General features: G+C 39.7%; 1 protein-coding gene across 2 annotated transcripts; it reads right to left on the minus strand.

Annotated features, from left to right (window-relative positions):
• Window positions 1–346: 346 nt before the first annotated feature.
• On the minus strand, window positions 347–18,683 carry ell2 (elongation factor for RNA polymerase II 2). Of its 2 annotated transcripts, XR_007035522.1 has the most exons (13): window positions 18,467–18,683; window positions 14,487–14,534; window positions 13,924–14,045; window positions 13,647–13,810; window positions 11,003–11,262; window positions 10,468–10,592; window positions 9,029–9,101; window positions 8,323–8,935; window positions 4,412–4,475; window positions 4,072–4,243; window positions 3,421–3,465; window positions 3,062–3,305; window positions 347–2,607 (listed from the first exon to the last, which is right to left on the minus strand). XR_007035522.1 is itself a non-coding variant. In XM_047348288.1 (12 exons), the coding sequence occupies exons 1-12, from the start codon at window positions 18,638–18,640 to the stop codon at window positions 2,491–2,493; spliced, it is 1,977 nt and encodes a 658-aa protein (XP_047204244.1). In that variant the 5' UTR covers window positions 18,641–18,679; the 3' UTR covers window positions 347–2,490. The 2 variants fall into 2 exon arrangements, 1 of the variants encoding a protein (XP_047204244.1); XM_047348288.1 differs by lacking the exon at window positions 3,062–3,305 and having other exon boundaries at window positions 18,467–18,679.
• Window positions 18,684–19,390: the final 707 nt, after the last annotated feature.

Genomic DNA, 19,390 nt, shown 5'->3' on the forward strand with positions numbered 1-19,390 from the left:
TGAACTGTTAAAAATAAGTGTAAAAATAGGTGTGAAACGATTTTACAGCAGATTTTATGAAGATATTTTTCAAGCTGAAAACAAAAATTATTGACATCTAAAAGGGTAAAAAAAAAAAGAAAACTATAATACATATTTGATATGAATATTATTCCACAGACATTTTGAAAGATCTACATGTTTACAGTGAAAAAAATATATTTATCTTTAGAGACAAATGCTTTAGGACTTTAAAAGGCCTCTTATATTTAAAGTTGATTTACAGGAAAAAAAAAATAAAATCCACAATTAAAGTCCTCAATGTGAGACAAGTGTTGGGATATTCTAAAAATGACAGCCAGACATGTTTCCAGGTAAAAGAAGTTCATTTTTATTGAAACGTCTTGTACATTTTCATGAGGGCAAGATGACATTTCAGTCCAAATTTCCTGGATTCCCTGCAAATTCTCATTTTACTCAGGCATCTTTTCTTATTTTGCTCATTAAGACTGATTAAACCCCTTTATTACATTAAGTCACATTGTGCCATCCCAAGTTGTTCTAACCAAACGCAAGAAAATTTCTGATTAGGACAGAAACCCTTGGAATGCTGAGGAGGACACAGGTGACGGGACAACGCCTTCAAGACTTCAGGAAAAAATAAAATAAAAATAACAGCATGCTGTAAACTCAAGGAATTCACCCTTAATAAATTAAATTTATGCTGGGATCCAAATCTCTGTGGGATGTTGTGACACCCCCACCCAAACATATCAATATTCTGTCAAAAATAACCAGAAAGGAGAAACAAGTTAGAGCTTCAGCAAACCTCAACAGTCAGTCTGCTGCAGAGACCGACTATCAAGGCAGCATGTCACAGCCCAAAATATTTAATCAATTAGTAGATCTGTTTTAGGGGGGAATTATTCACAAGTACGGGGCAAACTTTAACTAGTCCACATAAACAGGCATTGTCCCTAACTTTTTCTTCTATCAGAAATTTTACTCCGTGGAAGAAGCAGTACCAGAAACGCGTTTAATCTTTGGCAAACATTCTAACAAGTTTGTAAACATTTTCCCTTGTTGAAATAAAAACAGAACAGAAGCCAGCCATTAACACAAATCTGCATCAGCACAGAGGAATTTACGAAACTGAAATCTTTTTAAACCAACAATTAAAGACGAGGAACCCCGAGAAAAAGATGGGTCCTTTGTTGGATGAGGCGGCTACTTTCGAAACCTGAAATGTAGACTGTTTGCCGCTGGATAAATAAGAGGTGGAGGCGATCCTTTCCAGGGTTGAGAAAGGAAACGCTGTGGGGGGAGGGGATAAAAAAAAAAAGAAAAAAAAAAAAAGGAAAAGGATGTTTTGTATCTCCTCTTCTAGGATCAGATACTGTCTCTCCAGCCAGGATGATCCTGAGTGCACCAGCTGGTAAAAAGACTATAGCAGCTTTTTTTTGGGGGCGTTTTTCACGTTTCTAACTTTTTCTCCACGTCATTCCCAGAGGCAATGACCATGCGCTCACACAACTTACACAATCATTCCAGACTCCACATCCCTTCCCATCATCACACACTCTCACACACACACACACACGTTCTCAGGCAGTTCTAGTTCCTTTGCATAGTGTGTGGACCCGGCTCCACTTTCCCAGATGTAAACGCCGTAAGGCATGGTGAATTTTATTTGGTGCAAAAATACCGCCCCCAGCCACAGGGGTCACAGGACCATAATCCTTTGGTTTCCCCAACCTCACTCCCCCTCTTACAACTAATTATTCACCACCCATGCACACATTCTGCTGCTTCTCATTAAGCTCATGTGGTTCCTCCTCGCTGCCTCATTTCCTTTCCTTTCCTTTCCCCTCAGCTTCGGCAGCAGGTTTTCCAGTACAGTTTGCCTTGAAAAGAGCGGACATGAGGCAGCAGGGAAATGCTCGCTAAATGAGAAGCGGGGATCTTGTGTGCAAAAATGGCTTCACAAATTTAACACATAAGGCCTGTGGTATACTTTTTTTCCTCCTTTTAGCAACGCTCATGAAAAAAAAAAAAAGAAACAATCTAATAACTCTTGTTTTCAATATGAGTCTCAAAATAAATAGATCTCCCTCTTTTTTCTTCTTTTTACTTAAATACAAGTTAATATTTTCTCTCTATACTCAAAAATACTTTTGTCTGAAGAGAGTCCTTCACAAGTTAGAGCTGAAGTTTTCACACGTCGATGCATAAGCAGGCAGCTCCTTTCTCCTGGTCCAGTGGTATCAATTTCCACAGGAGCAAATTCATGGAGGGAAAGGGGGGGGTTTCAATATTGCAGGCAATAAATTCGCCTGTGGAATCAAAGTAAACAAGGAGGGAATGAAGGATAACAGGAATAGGAAAAGAGAGAAGGATACAGGGGCAGGAAATGAAGAGGTGTTAAATACATAAGAGCGGGTTGGTCACTCCCACCCTGGCTTGACACGCCGCTCAGAATACTGATCAGTGAAGATGATCGATGCTGGCTTCTCAGCACCAGGACTGCGCTCTGCGCTGGTCAAAATCAGCTATTAGCCGCTTGATGTGGGCTAGTTTGTTGTGCAGGTATTCACAGCGCTGTTTCTCTTCATGGTAGTTGGGGTTGTGCTGTAGGAAACACATCCATAATATCAGACTCAACAGACCAGCCATCTGAGGCCAAGTAATATTTTGTTAACTTCTGAAATAAATGCAAATTCAGTCCCTAACACTGATGAAATGCAACCCAACACCTCTTTAAACTATTCCAAACTTTGTCCCTGACCCTCCTGCTGCATACAAATGTAAACCACACTTTTCAGAGTTTTATTTGTAAAAGATTTTATAAACTATGTATCATTTTCCATCAGCTTCAGCTGCGTATTACTGTGTGATGGTCAATCACATAAAATCTTAATAAACGTTCCAGGGACATAAATACTGATGCAGGGCACTGGAATTGTACCTACGTATAGGTCCATAGATCAGGAGATATTGACCTGGGGGGGTTGAGGGAATTTCAAGAGAGATTTAGATTTTTGTTCTGTTTAAGTTCACAGCAAGGGCGTCCAACTCACAGTACCTTGAGAGCTACTATGATGCAACATTTAGATGCATCCCTTCTGCAACATTCCTGAATCATATGGCTGAATTCCCTCATCAGTATTCAATCATTCCGCTTGCAGAGGCCTGGTAACGAGCCGCTCATTTGGTGCGTCAGAAAGGGAAGCATCGACAAGCTGAAGTAGCTCTCTAGGACTGGAGTTGGGTACCCCTGATTTACAGCTTGCTGGTTGAAGCTTGGGTTTAAGATCTAGAGAAATGTACTAGATTACAGTAGAATGGATTAAGGCGTGTGGTGAATATTAGGGAAAACAACATCCATCTTCACAGCAACTTGAATCTGATGGACACAGTATCGTAGCCTTTTAATCTACTCACTTGTTTCATCTTTTTGTACTCTTTCAAGACCTCTTCTTGCACCTTCTGTTAAGAAAAATTATTTCATGTCAGCAACCTTAAACAAAAACGTATGACTGTTCAAACATATTTAACACATGGTTGCAGATGTGGTTGGATCAAAGCAGCAAATGTAGACAGAAATATGGCTTTATTTTGTTTAAATAAAAACAAGCACCTGTTTAATATGATTTAATATTTGTTTTCCATAATGGAGTATGAGGGCAGAAACTAATCCAAATTCTTCCCATCAGGCAAGAAGCGCCAGATGGACAAGAACAACATAACCAAATAAAGTTGCCACACCGTCCGTCTACTGGCTGAAACATGCTTTTCATTATACATATTAGGCCCTGTCCACATTGAGACAAAAACGATATCGTGTCAAAAACGTTTTAGCGTGTGGGTTACAAAAACGGAAACACGGAGCCGGCGTTTTGAAATCTTTCCACTCTGGGACCCGGTTTCAAAAATGATCATTTTTGGTCTCCCAAAATGTTGGATCCATGTGGATGCCTACGCCACAAAAATTCCTTTGCGGATACACCCAAGCTCGTCTCCGTGTGGACAGAACCTTAGACTCATTAGTAAATGTGACGCTGCCTGAAGACGGCAGCAGTGTTTCAGTATAACCTGGTGCTCCTTGGTGCCAGGAACCAACTTCCGACACAGAGCATCGAGCTGAGTGAAGCGCCTGGTGATGCTCTCTACACGGGCGTGCAGCTGACGATACTCGTCATATTCTCCGTTGAAGTCGTCTTTGTAGCTCTGCCTCTGGTCCACAGACACCAGCGGTGTGTACTTCCTGAGAACGTAAGCAGAAAACATTCCTTCAGTACCAAAAATCATGTCCAAATGGTCATGATTTTTACAGATGCATCCAAGAATTGTAGTTGTGCATTTTCTACACAAGCAGCCCTTTTGATCATGAGGGCTTTTGTTTAGTGGTCAGAATGCCAAAATAAAAACTCACACTACATAGTCAGGCATCTCCGTTTTAGAAGAAGATTCAGAGGACTGGACTGGTTTCTCTTTGACTGCAAAGACAAAAAGGAAAAAGAAAAAAAACTAACTGGGTAGCTCAGCCAACATTTAACATTAATATCACAACCATAAATATGGCCAAAACTCTAAACTATAATGAAAACATCTGGAGAACAGCTTACTGTGAAAAGAGTGCGTCTTAAGCTTGTAGCTTATCTCGAATATCTGTTTAATATTTCTGAGCATGTGCAGTGAAACTCAACCTCAGGACAATGATTTACATTAATAATATCCAGACAAATAAACCAGAAATATTTCCTCACAAAGTTTGCAGAGCAGAATCAAGTTTCTATCGAAAGTTATTAAGTCACATACTAAAGGGTTACTTATACATTGCACTGACATGAATCTTCATTTGAATTGCTTTTGAACTGCCACATGTGTAGTGAAGAAAATAATACAATAGGACAATAAGAACCTTCATCATTTTGGGCTTTACTATAAAATGAAGGCGTCTCTTTCCCCTAATTCGCCCCTAGAGGGCAGAAGAACCCCAAAAAACATGATGATAGCGTTTGAATTTCTGACAACATTTCCCTTAAATGTGCATTAGGGATTCAGGTTCAGTCCCTGTTTAGGGTTTCAAAAATTTTACTTTTGAAAATGTTGAAACATAAGAAATTTACTTAAAACTAGCAGGATAAAGAAGTGAATAAAACAGAACAAAAACATAAATAAATACATAAAAATGCTGACTAGGGTGAGCTGAGCAAGCTTATGTGCTTCAGCCATTTTGTTGGACTGGAACGTAAAGGTTCCAAGTCAATCGACTGGTTCATTACTGGTGGCGAATACTCTAAAAAGGAGGGACGTTTAAATGAGGAAGATGATTGAATTACTGAATTACAGTCTCTGTTTACAGCTCTCCTTGTTAGAACTCCAACTTGGTTGATTTTAAAATCATTTGACCAACTACAGGTCCTTCATCAAAATATTAGCATATTGTGATAAAGTTCATTATTTTCCATAATGTCATGATGAAAATTTAACATTCATATATTTTAGATTCATTGCACACTAACTGAAATATTTCAGGTATTTTATTGTCTTAATATGGATGATTGTGGCATACAGCTCATGAAAACCCAAAATTCCTATCTCACAAAATTAGCATATTTCATCCGACCAATAAAAGAAAAGTGTTTTTAATACAAAAAACGTCAACCTTCAAATAATCATGTACAGTTATGCACTCAATACTTGGTCGGGAATCCTTTGGCAGAAATGACTGCTTCAATGCGGCGTGGCATGGAGGCAATCAGCCTGTGGCACTGCTGAGGTCTTATGGAGGCCCAGGATGCTTCGATAGCGGCCTTTAGCTCATCCAGAGTGTTGGGTCTTGAGTCTCTCAACGTTCTCTTCACAATATCCCACAGATTCTCTATAGGGTTCAGGTCAGGAGAGTTGGCAGGCCAATTGAGCACAGTGATACCATGGTCAGTAAACCATTTACCAGTGGTTTTGGCACTGTGAGCAGGTGCCAGGTCGTGCTGAAAAATGAAATCTTCATCTCCATAAAGCTTTTCAGCAGATGGAAGCATGAAGTGCTCCAAAATCTCCTGATAGCTAGCTGCATTGACCCTGCCCTTGATAAAACACAGTGGACCAACACCAGCAGCTGACACGGCACCCCAGACCATCACTGACTGTGGGTACTTGACACTGGACTTCTGGCATTTTGGCATTTCCTTCTCCCCAGTCTTCCTCCAGACTCTGGCACCTTGATTTCCGAATGACATGCAGAATTTGCTTTCATCCGAAAAAAGTACTTTGGACCACTGAGCAACAGTCCAGTGCTGCTTCTCTGTAGCCCAGGTCAGGCGCTTCTGCCGCTGTTTCTGGTTCAAAAGTGGCTTGACCTGGGAATGTGGCACCTGTAGCCCATTTCCTGCACACGCCTGTGCACGGTGGCTCTAGGATGTTTCTACTCCAGACTCAGTCCACTGCTTCTGCAGGTCCCCCAAGGTCTGGAATCGGCCCTTCTCCACAATCTTCCTCAGGGTCCGGTCACCTCTTCTCGTTGTGCAGCGTTTTCTGCCACACTTTTTCCTTCCCACAGACTTCCCACTGAGGTGCCTTGATACAGCACTCTGGGAACAGCTTATTCGTTCAGAAATTTCTTTCTGTGTCTTACCCTCTTGCTTGAGGGTGTCAATAGTGGCCTTCTGGACAGCAGTCAGGTCGGCAGTCTTACCCATGATTGGGGTTTTGAGTGATGAACCAGGCTGGGAGTTTTAAAGGCCTCAGGAATCTTTTGCAGGTGTTTAGAGTTAACTCGTTGATTCAGATGATTAGGTTCATAGCTCGTTTAGAGACCCTTTTAATGATATGCTAATTTTGTGAGATAGGAATTTTGGGTTTTCATGAGCTGTATGCCAAAATCATCCGTATTAAGACAATAAAAGATCTGAAATATTTCAGTTAGTGTGCAATGAATCTAAAATATATGAATGTTAAATTTTCATCATGACATTATGGAAAATAATGAACTTTATCACAATATGCTAATATTTTGAGAAGGACCTGTATACCTTGGACTAGGCTGTTAACAGATTTAACATTCGGTATGAAAAAAGGCAGCTATGTAAAACTATCAAAACTTGAGGATTACACTTTTCTGGATTTTACAATGGTACCACCTCATAGAACCGAGGTATTTTGGTAAAACTGTTAATGGACTGAACTTACAGTCATTAAATGTACAAACATTTAATGACATGCAAACCTTTTACTTTAGCTAAAGCACTGAAACTAAAGTCGCCGTAAAAACCTGGCCAATTTTCACCACGCCCTGGGATCGGCCGGATGGAAACTCATCAGTTAAAGCAACAAAAACCCAAATGCTACCAAGTTGCCCTCCAAAAAAAAAAAAAAAAAACAATTTAAAAAGGAAAATTGATTTTCTGTCATGTTGAGAAATGTCATCCAGGCTGCGAGAGAACAATTGTATTGAGATAAGAAGCAGAAGGCTGAGTGTATTACGGCAGGGTTGCTCCGTTTTATCATTTTCTGCTAGGGATCAACATTCTCTAAGGAAGATGCACTGAGACTGCCGCTAGTGCCAACTAACAATGCTCACCAATATCAGATGCTAAAGACAGCTAAAAATGCCAACTTGGTAATCATTTGTTGTGTTTTAAATTAGTAACACCCTGTTTTATAGCAACTGCTCTTCACAGCATGGTATGGTGACTGTCAAATAGAAATGAATTAAGGACCTCTTATGGCAGGAAGACCAGGGAAAAATATTTTGAAAGCTTTTAATTTGACTTCTTAAAGAAATACCAGAACCTGCAAAAATACGAAAGGCGGGTCTAAGTTTTTATAAAACTAGATATGAGAAAACCCAGTGCATCAGCAGCTAAAAACTGACAAAAACTAATTTTACAGCTGTCGTCCTGTAGACAGGGACTTTTATTTTTACCTCCAAGAAAAAATGCATTATCCTTCTACACTTAAGAGTTGAGATAGACAAAACTGAACTACTCTGCTCTTCTAACCTGAGCTAGGCTTAGTTGTGCCTGTGGTCATACTGGCTGTTTGTGGGATGAGCTCCACCCTAATGAAGCAGAGCCTGGGGTGGAACACAGCTAACTGAGACCTGCGAGGTGATGATAAAGCAAACCCCTGGAGTTTACGAGTTGCTGTTCCAAGCCAATAAGTGCTTTCAAGCCAATCTGACAGTAGTGTCAAAAGATCCTTAAAGTTGCACTAAAACCCTGATGGCCTCCTGGACTTACAAGAACTGCTCTTAATATGGATTGCACTATTCACCCAGTATGTAAGATTTTTGGCCTGCTTAATGGTTGAACTGAGCAAACAGTGTGTATGGAGTCCTACCATGATCTCTGTAAGAATTTTTCTCAACAGCTTCCTCGATGACCTCCTCAACGCTGCGCCTCTTTTTGACTGTATGCCTCTCCTCAGTCTGCTGTGCCACAACTGGAGGACTACTGCAGGCCTTTTGTGTTTGTTTCCCTTTGTCCTTCTCACGATCCTTGTCTTTGTGCTTCTTGGATTTCTTCTTGAATTTCTTACTTGTACCACTAGACGAGGTGCAGGGGGGCAGGCTGGGAGAGGCGGCTGCTCTGGGGACAGGGTGTTGACAGCGGTCCTGCAGGGAGCGGGAAAAAGGGCTGGGTGAAGGGTCTCTGCAGGAAGAACTCTGGTCCATTGGCAGGTCCTGAGTGCCGCAGCCTTCTGGGGTGCTGGGGGAGTTGGAGGCTGGGCTGAGCTGCCGATGTGAGGGCGCTGGTGGGTGAGAGGATACGGGGAGATGGCTGGGAGGCCCCGAGGAGACGTTGGGGGGCAGGGATGAGTGTTTGGAGCTGGGGCTGCTCTCGTCCTCGCGGCGGTCAGAGGAAGATGCAGCTGGACCTCGACTGCTGAGGTGAGAGATGCGGGCTTTCTTGGGAGCCAACGGATCGATGAAGTCGAAGTCTGGCTGGCGCTTCTGCAAAAACACACCAGAAATAAATCAAATCAAAATCTGTATCTCTCTGTGGGTGGGGTTTTTTCCCCTCAGTGGGCACTTTTATTCATTTACCTGGGGGGATGAAGGGAAACAGTCTTTAGGTGAAGTGTTTGATGAGACTCTCTCAGTAGGAAGACCTAATTTGCTATTAACAAAAACAAAAATATATCAGTGTGGAGCAGAGTTTAGACATCACTATATTAGAACCAGGAAAAGATGGACTTAAAGAGGCTGTTGCAGGAAAGAAACAAAAACATAAAGATTCAACCAATGATTTACTGTAAATTACTGACTTAACCATGATAAAAATTAAACTTCCCAATACATGAAACAATCACCAATTAACATATAAAATTAGACATAAATATTATAATATTTCTGCAACGGGCTGGCGACCTGTCCAGGGTGTACCTCAGGGTGTATTGCTGGAGATAGCCACCAGCTCCCCCATGACCCAGGATGAAAGAAGCGGGTATAGAAAATGGATGTATAATTCTAATAGTTTTAGCATATATTAAAATGATGATTTGATATTAAAAAAAAATTTTTTTAATCCATAACCCAAGTTTCCTGCCTTTTATGTGACATTTATCTTGTTTACATGGACTGTGTTGCTGCAAAATAAAATCCTGTTTCATCTTCAGCTTTCTAGGAGACACATGAAGGTTTTGGGTCAAAAGTGTCTGGTTCTTGGAAATGTGTATAATTTCATCTTCTTTAACCCCAGAGCATGATGCTGTCACTACCATGTTTACCATCAGGCTCTTAGCATCCTTTCAGGCCAACTTGTTGTCTTTATTATTTAGGAAGAAACACCCAGATTTAGTAAAGTCACAGTTGTTGTATACTTCTCCTGACTGATACCTCTGATCATTTGCATTATCTGTAACCTTTCTGCAAACCATGACCTCAGCTAAAGCATAAATGTCAAGAAACCTTTCTGAATAAATCAGTTATATCATTAATCAGTTATATTACTATGATTGCAACCATGTTATTGCACCTCTTATCTCCAACAGATACATTTTTACAGTTAAATAATAACCGTATGTCACTTAAAAAGGGTTGGGGGTATGGTGTCTTGGTACCTCTTGTTTACATTAATGAAGTGACACTCTACAGGGGTGCGTACATTTTTGAGAGCCACTGAATGTATGGAGGGTTCACTGATCAGAAAAAGATCTGACGTTTAAATTTCAAGCCAGGACCTGAATCCAGTCACTAATCAATGTCGATCCAGCTGACAATCAGCTGATATACATCTAATAAAAATGGAGTCAACTACCAGAGCAGATACACTGCAGAATGAGGGCCAAGGGTCAGACATCACACACATTGTGAAGTTCATTCCCACTTGCCTATTACTTTGACTCTCACTAGAAGGTCTATGCAAGACCATTAGGCTCTGGTCGAGTCATGTCTTCTGCAGCTGTGCTGCCTAGATAAAAATCAACTTAGCAAGTTTTTCAAAAACAAAAAGAGACAAAAAGGATAACGGTTTATTCCAGTACCGAGCTAGAATCCGGTCAACTTGAATCTTCTCATCCTCAGAATAGCCAGGCCAGTCTCGCTGAACATCACGATATATAAACTCCTTCAATGAGTATGTGTTGTCTTTGGGATTCAGGTTTGCCACCTGTTGAACAAAGACACATTCAGACAGTTTCAAAGTTAAAGTTCTTCAGAATGAGAACTTTTCTGGTATGTATTGAAACTTCATATTTCCTGCACCGGCCATCTGCGCATGCAAATTATGTGCAACAATTTAGTGATTGGTTTCTTGTCAATGGAGACTTTTTACAGAGGACAGAATGTCCTCAGGCAAATGTGTAAGCTTCAATCATATGTTGAACGAGAGCACAGAGGATCTATTGGATTATGCTAGACTCTGTAAGAAAACCTACACAGCAGGCATTATATCTCCGTTTTAGCTAACAGATGCACTAGATTTTCTGTGTTGCCAAGAATATGACTTACGTCGAATCCAACTTTAATTCCTGCCAATAATCCCAACAAGTTAATTGGTTAAACAAAAAGTCTGATTACTTGTTGCAAAGTGGTCCCCAGTGAGTTTCGGCCCTTCTGGGTGATCCCGTCCCGCTGCAAACGGCCGAGCACCTCCAGCTTCTTGTATGATTTCAGCGCCAGCAGGTGAATGATGCGGTCCCGGAGGGGCCTCTGAGATACAGGATTATTGGAAAGGCACTTGCGTATAGTGTTGGCTGGATTGATAGGTGTGGAGCGTTTGCGCTCTGGGACTACATCTGGGGCCGATAACGCTGGCTTACGAGTGTGCACCTGCTTTCCTAAACACAGAGGGTAAAGACAGCGTCATTCAAAAGGTCTAAATAGATACAAACCAGCTCTTGCCATTATAAACAATTACCTATACATGAGTGAAAAACGACAATTAGTACTGGAGAAATTAGGTGGAAACACTTGTATACAATCAAAGTAAATAAAACGAGAACGCAAAGGTCAACACTAAGTTGGAGATTTTAAAACGCACTGAACATGTACACCCTTGTAACCTAAAAGAAGGAGTTTAGATGACCGATAGGTGCTCCACTCATTTAAAGCTAAGATGCTGCTCTGTATTTCTGGGTCATGTGTTTTACAACAGAGACAGCTCGTTCTTATGCTTCCTGATGCTTGTTATGAAATTCAAAAGCTCTTTAAGAGATTAAGGTTAATGGAGAAGATGAAAGGAAACCCTGTTTTCCCAGGCAAGATGCAATGTAAGATGACCCTTACTTTCTTAGCAGGTCAAAATAAATTTCACACATATATACTAAGCATTTATAATAACTGGTCTATTCATGAAAGAAGCAGATTACTAAAGATGAAAAAGTTTCACATTTAAACTAAAAGGCCTATTCTGCATTAGTAAAAGGAGGTGCTAACAGTAAACCAGCTGCTGCAAGTTTCAGACCCACCGCGTTTCTATACAGCTCTTCTCGATTCCCAGTTTCTGTCTGAACCAGTTTCTGTCTAAACTTGTTTATGCAAATTGATCCATAGATTTATGTCACAGAGGACATATAATACATCTTTAAAAAAAACAAAAAGTGTCTCCAGCGGTCACATTACAAAGCAAATCTTTCTGCAACACTTGCGTAACCCCTGGATCTATATCTGCTCTGAGTTAAGCTCAAAAACACAGATTCTTTTAATTATGACAGTTTTGTTTTTCCATTTTGAAATTACCCTAATTCAAATTTAAACCCCCCCAGTTTAGCCTGACCATGCAGAATAGAACAGCACCACTGCAAATGGATCTTTTACATCACTGTGGAGGAATTGTTTACAACTCTTGGTTTTAATTAATCCACATTGTACGGTATTTGAGCAAAAACAGCCAGTTTAAGGTTAGGCTTCAGGATGGATCTCATTTTGATTTAAGCTCAGACTTTAACTAGGCCACTCTAAAACCTTCATTTTGTTTTGTCGGGAAGTGTTGCTGGTGTGCTTTAGCAAATTCCCTGCTGCATAACCCAAATGTCCTTGGGCTGTTGTGCCCTTTTTGGACAGTACGTTGTTTTTGCCTTGGAACTCTCTGATGGATGCCATTATTGGCAGCTTGTTTCCGTTTGTTAAATCACAGACACTGACTTTCCTTGAGGCGACTTTCAAGTGATGCCTGCAGGGTTTTAAATGTTGATCAGGGTTATTTTGTGACATCCTGGATAAGTTCCTGAGAAACCCTTGGAGTAATTTTAGTAAGCCGGCCACTCCTGTGAAGGTTCGTCGGTGTTTCATGTTTTCTCTATTTGTGGATAATGGCTCTCACTGTGGTTCGCTAGAGACCCAATCCTTGGAAGTGGCTTTGTAACCGTTCCAGACTGACAGAGGTATTTTATTTTGCTTACAAATTTTGAAACATGGCATGGTGTGTTGCTTTCTGAGTTTTTTTGGCCTACATCAGGTTGTTGACAGCTTCTGTTTGAGTGATTGTCTGACTTCACAGGCAGTAATAAGGAATGGATGTTGCTATACTGATCTAAACTTTCCATAGTGTGGTTAATCAGTTTGTTCATGATTAATCAAGTTGTGGAGGGAACTGATCACTTTTTAATATAGAGAAGTCATTTAAAAACTACATTATACATTTCCAAAGTTAATTTTCATCTGATATTAAAATGTGTTTGTACAAACATTTAATAAAAAAAAAAAACCTAAAGTTGAAATCTTTGAGATTAAATACTTTTTCAAAGCACTGTAATTTTGTTAGTAACGTTATCCTTAGAGGCAATGATGATTCTGAGATTTAAACTGGCCATGACGTACGACCATTTAAAAGCTTACAAATGTTAGTTAAAATGAAAGAATCCTACTCTAAAAACCCTTAGGGAGAGAAACACCCGAGTCTTTGCTTGTCTTATTTAAAATCAACAAGATTTGAGTTATAGAAAGAAAGGATTTTACTTATTTTGAAAATGCAACTGTTCATATTGTAAACTTAAAAATAACTACATCATATAAAAGGTATTTTAAAAGAAGAATAATGAATGAAAAAATTGGAGTGAGACTTTTAATTGGATTAAATTTCTGTTAAAATACAGACAAACTACAAAGATGTAAAGAAAACAAGAGACTAGGCTAAACTGGTTCAAAACAAATAAACAGAAAAAAAAAAACCCAAAAAAAACAAAAGAGTCCTAAATAAACAGGACTGGGCTGAGGGCCTTACCTCGGTACTGACCCCCAGGCTTTATGACTTTGGTCCCCCGTTCCCGCGTGTCCTCCGCGGCCTGGGTCATGCGTTCCCGGGTCACTTGGTAAGAGTCACTGGTGGCGCACACTGTGACTTTGTCCTGAACGGTTGCCAACAAAGCCAGGTGTGAGGCCCCTTTGCTGGGGACAAAGACGCAGCATGAGAGAGAAATGCGAGGCAGAGAGGGATTACCTTCCAGCAACGTGTAGTAAGACAGCAACAGATGATTCAGCTGAACAGGGATTACCATTACCTCGACACATACTGGTGGATGCACTCAAAGCTTCCCTGAGGGTTGTCCTTGCCCACGTTAGACAGGTAGAAATCAAAATTATGAAAGGTGTCCGAGGAGTTGGTCCTGGGAATTTTAATGTGCTGTAAAATAATTAGCACAGAGATTTCCATTTCTAAATGTAACAGAGTTTTTCTAATTAGTAAAACAGAATGGTGTCTTTATACTTGAGGTTAATTTACTAGATTGTAAAGAGGAAGTATATAAAGGGACTAATGAGGGGTATATCTTTAGCTCATTGAATTAACACTAAGTGATGCGTTCACAGATCTGTGACCTTGTGTTCCTCGGTACAACTTGTTTTATGATTCACTGTCCCAAAACACATAGGTCTCCAAAGACAAGGTCTGTCAGAAGATTGTCTATAACTCTGATTATGAGCCGTTTGGTAGAATTAAATGTCTTCTTTTAAGGACATGGAGGAAAAAGAAATGCACTTTTACCAGAGAAAGAAGCCTTCCAGTACGAGATTACTTTGACACAAACTGCGTTTAAAAAAAAAGAAGAAAAAAAAGAATAATTACCCCTTGGAGTCCCTTGAATTGTACTGTTGGCCGTAAAGATGGTACATTCTGAAAAAAAAAGGAAGGACACAGTTATATCTGCTCACAATTGCTGACATAGAGGTCAGGACAGCAGGTCAATAAAAAAAATATATATTTTCCTTATTTATATTTATCCCCCATTTAGTGAATGCAAATTTTGGTCTATAAACACATCCATCAAAAGCATTTTCTGCTGGATTTAAAACTACTACTTCTATGAATGTACCCGCTGCACATTTTTTTGTCTCAAGTGTTATGGTCCTAAAAAAAATGAAATAAACAAATAAAAAAAGAAAGCCAGACCACAAAGCAATGCAGAATTGGTACCAGCCAGAAAAACTCATCAGTGCATCTCTAGTGAGAAAATCTATTTAATAATCTGAACCTAAAATGCATTAAAGGGATATGTTCTGTATCAAATATTCTGAACTAATGTTATGACATTTTAATTTAGTTTAAATCGCACTAGGGTGCGGACCAAAACAACCACACAGAGACCGTTTGGAGGAGGTGGTTCCGACCAAACTCTCCTCTATGGTGTGAATGTGGTCTGACCTCAATCTGAAGCAGCTACCAGGTGGACGCTGCAAGCTTGCATTGTGGGACGGAGCAAAAAAAACAAAAAAACAAAAACAAAGGCAGTGCATATTCTTTGTAAAGCCCCGCACAACTTTCAAGACGTCTTCTCAAGCTTATTCTGTATACTTCTTTACCTGAAAAGGCGGCGAGAAAAATATAAGAGGATAAATCTTCTGTGTTTTCTACAAAGTCAGAAAACAGGATCTGCTTCCAGTATTTACATATGGTTCTCAAGCCCCTGACACATCTGTCCAATAAAGAGACTGAATGTTGTTGAATAGTTTTGTAGCGACAAGTTTTGGTTTTCTCTGTGTGAAAAGAAACCGAACCAGCGGAAAAAAGTACAAGTTAAACTCATCAACTGATTTGGACCCGTGTAAACTAAGTTTAGGTGTGAAAACGTTCCAAGAGAAGCCCACCAGGGTTCACTTGCAACTGAACTGAGACCCACGTCTTCACGCAGACCACAGTTCAACAACCTTTCACAATTAACCAACCTAAGCAGACTATCTGAAGAAAATGAACTCTGGTCCATTTAAAGTGGACTAAACAGCTCTGGTGTGGAAGCGCCAAGACGATAATCTACTGAAGGTAAGATATATAACTGCTTATAGCTCTTTAACATCAACTCACTTCAGAAATCCTGACACATTTCCTTTAATACAGAAACTGAAATGTTTACTAGTGTAAAGTAATGCAGGAGGAATGTTTTTATGATGCAGCAAGTTAAGAACATGGAATCACAACTACAAACAGCAATGTGATATTTCATAAAAAAACATGGGTGTGAACAACATTAATGCAAAGGAGAAAAAACACTAATAGGTAAAATAAAACCAAAAGGTGATGTTTGAAGATTTTACTTAGAATTCTACTTGGCTAATAAATTCTAAATAAAACCTGCAATGTTTTTTCTTTAGAGGTGTAAAATGGCATGGCAGGTATGCATGTGTGTCGGTGTCTACCTAAAATAAAGCTGACAGACGAAAATCTGCAGTGGCTGCAAGAGATAGTAGGTTAGAGCAGGAAAGCACAAAACTCCGTTTCTTCACAAAGCTTTAGCAAACAAAAAAATTGTTGGCTAGACTCCTAAAACATTGCAATCAACTCGCCGAGTGCAACGGTGTGTTTTTTACTCAACAACAACTTCCCTTCCATGGTAAACATGAGGCGTGCTTTTAAACATACACAGTGAAGCAACAACTGTAGTTTTGATCAAATACTTTCAAGAGTTTGAGAGAATTGTGTCACAGTTGTGAAGGCTAAGCTAGTCCAAGCCACAGACTCCCTCCCCCACTCGCTTACACAGTTCTGATCACATTTCACATCGCCACAGAACGACAAAGATAGCCAGCTTCCATAGTTCGATGACTGGTTCAGCGACAGCACACATTACTGGGAACAAAAAGCAGGCAGTTTTTGGCTGCTCAGTCAGCAAGAGATGGCAGGCTTCACTTCAGCAGACTAAATGCACAAACAAAACCAGTAGACCATTACAAAAGAATTCTTGACTTTGTGATAATTCAGTCGGCCAAATCTTTGAAGCCCAGTTCATTTGTCACACGGAAATCAAACACTTTTTTTAAATTCAATTTATGACAACGTTCCGCAGATTAACATCAATCAAAAATAAGATAAGCAGCTCACAAATACAAATGAGCATTGATCGAACACCATGTCGGCATTAACGGTTTGCTCGATTACCAAAGTGTTTAGAATATGGAAAAGTAATAAAATCCACTGTAGCATAAACTTTGTAAAAGACAATTATGAATATAAGAACACAGTAAAATACTTCAAGTATCAAGCAGTATTTTTTATTCATCAGATGACTTAAATTACATCCAAATATGTAATATTGTTCCAAAGCACCCAAAAGGCCGCATTCACTGCAGATGTATGCGCCTGATGACAACACTGGATCTTCAAGAATAATAAATGAATCACTACTTAATGTCAAAGTTTTTGTAAAAGGAAACCTCACATGTCTGACGCTCACCAAAAACCTCATGAAACGCACTATAACTAAGAGATCCCACCATATTTGGGGCTATAAACTAATCAACCAAAAAAACAAAACAAAAAAAACACAGTTTTGACAGCCCTTTATGGAATAAAAAAAGTCTAGGGATATATACTTCAAAGCATTGCTGGGAATAATCTCATAATTCCTTCATTTTCTGGTTGAAAACTACAACTTTTATCCAAGACCCTGCAGCACATTTTGTCTATTTTAGGTTATAGTTCGGAAAGCGAAGAAAGATTCATATCTGCCTGGAAGAGCCTGATCTCTTAAAAACAAAACAACCAGACATCGCTGAACACTAAAGTCCTGCTCCAAACTCTAGTTTATCAGCATAAAGAGAACTAGACAGAGTCCTGACATTATGTAACTCTATAGTTGTTGGCAGCTTGACAGACGTTAAGGCCAAGTAAATTGGCTTCAGCAACTGAAATCCACAGAGGTGTAGTTTACCTGTGGTAATCTCAACATTCTTACATCACCTAAATGCTTCAAGATTAGGAAAATTATATATAATCTGCTTCATTTAATCCATACCAGTGTAGACCACCTGGTTGTTCCAAATTCTGGTGAAACAGTTAATATGCTAAGGTCTTTTGTATTTATTATATACTTATTAAAATAAACAAAGTGAGGTATTGTTCATTGTGTAATTTTCTATTGACTACAATTTGATTGCCACTTTGTATACTTAGGCCATAAAAGGTGAGTCTGGCAGAATCTCCATATCTCTACCAGGCAGCAGTGTTGGGTTTTCCAGCTAGCTGAAACCATATGGTAACCTGAACAACCACCGAGGTGCTTAAAACGCCTGCAACTCGGAATGAAGTTCATTTTGAGGGTTTTCATGTATACAATTTCACCTTGCTACTGACAAAATTCCCACTCAAAAGAATTTAAGTTCAACTTGGTCAAGATGCGTTCTTTGTATAATTCAACACAAAACGTATCAATGTTACTTAAAACTGTCCGTTTCCTAATTTGGTAAGCACGTTAGGTCGCTTTAGGGGAGAGAGAAAAGGGACTTGGTTGACCAGTAAAGGGGGATTCTGACTAAAGTAGAGCTAACGCTAATCAGAGTGTCAATAAGTTAACAAAGAAGATTTATAGATTATTAAATTCGTGTCAGCTCATAAAACCAGACCGGAACGTAAGACATGGCCTTCGTTTATTAATATCGGCTGATAAACCAGCTGACACAAAACTAATTTGATCAAAAAAAGAAGCAGAAAGTCGCCCTGTCAACAGTTTAGCTAACCTCCTAGCTATAGCTGTGCGTGGCAGTTAGGAGAAGCAGTGGAAGCCAGAGAGAACCAGCTGCCATATTTACAGGAATATAGTGTCTTCTTTAACTCACCGCACTGGTTTGGTAGTTTTCTATCGCTTTCAACGCCGTCTCGGTCAACTTGACGTGTAGTACGGAGACTCTTTCGGCGCCCTGTTGGCCACAATTTAATCCGTACCTCCCATCCTCGGAGAGAGCCGCCATCTTTACCAGCCCTCCACCATCGTCCCTCTGAAGCCGGAGCATTTAGCAGCCCGAGCTCCCTGTGCGCACTCTGCTCCTGGGAGGGATTATACAGCAACCCACAGGGCTGAAGTTGGATTGGTCTTTGTTTTCTCTTTCTAAACTGACCTAAAGTCTTCTATGTTTTACTGTAAATAAAGAGAGCATCATGTTTATTAAATATTTCAGTTCACATCTACGTTTTTATGATGGTAATCAATCTATGTACTGTAGAGTAATGGTTCTAAACCAATTTTTTCCCAAAGTACCACACTGACAGAGATCTTCGAGCAATGCTACAAGCGAACTTGCATTTTTTCAGCGTGTGAACCTTTTTTGGTTGCATTACATTATGAACACCAAATAGGGAAAAGTGGTAAAATTGTAGGTTTACCACAGACCTCAAAATCCAATATGGCTGCCTTGCATAGACAACAACGGTGATAATTACAAGAAATAAAGCTTTATTTATACTTTTGACAGTTAAATCTAATACTATACAACCAATTTGAATGAATATGTTGCTATAATTTTTAAAATACTGTTGAAGTATAATAAATCTAATATGCTTATTGATTATTGAGCTGTGTTATTGCATAATCACAACAGAGTTAGGGGTGATGGAAAAGTACTAAGAGGAGGCTTATCAAACCGGTTTAGACCAGAGTGCCTGAGCAGTTAAAAAAAAAAAAAGGGGGGGGGGGGGGCGTTGGGGGGGGGTGCAGCAGTATAGAAAAGCATGTCTATTGTTGGAAAATATTCATGCTATGCTTA

The sequence above is a fragment of the Girardinichthys multiradiatus genome, chromosome 20 (assembly GCF_021462225.1).
Source record: "Girardinichthys multiradiatus isolate DD_20200921_A chromosome 20, DD_fGirMul_XY1, whole genome shotgun sequence".
NCBI lineage: Eukaryota > Metazoa > Chordata > Actinopteri > Cyprinodontiformes > Goodeidae > Girardinichthys > Girardinichthys multiradiatus.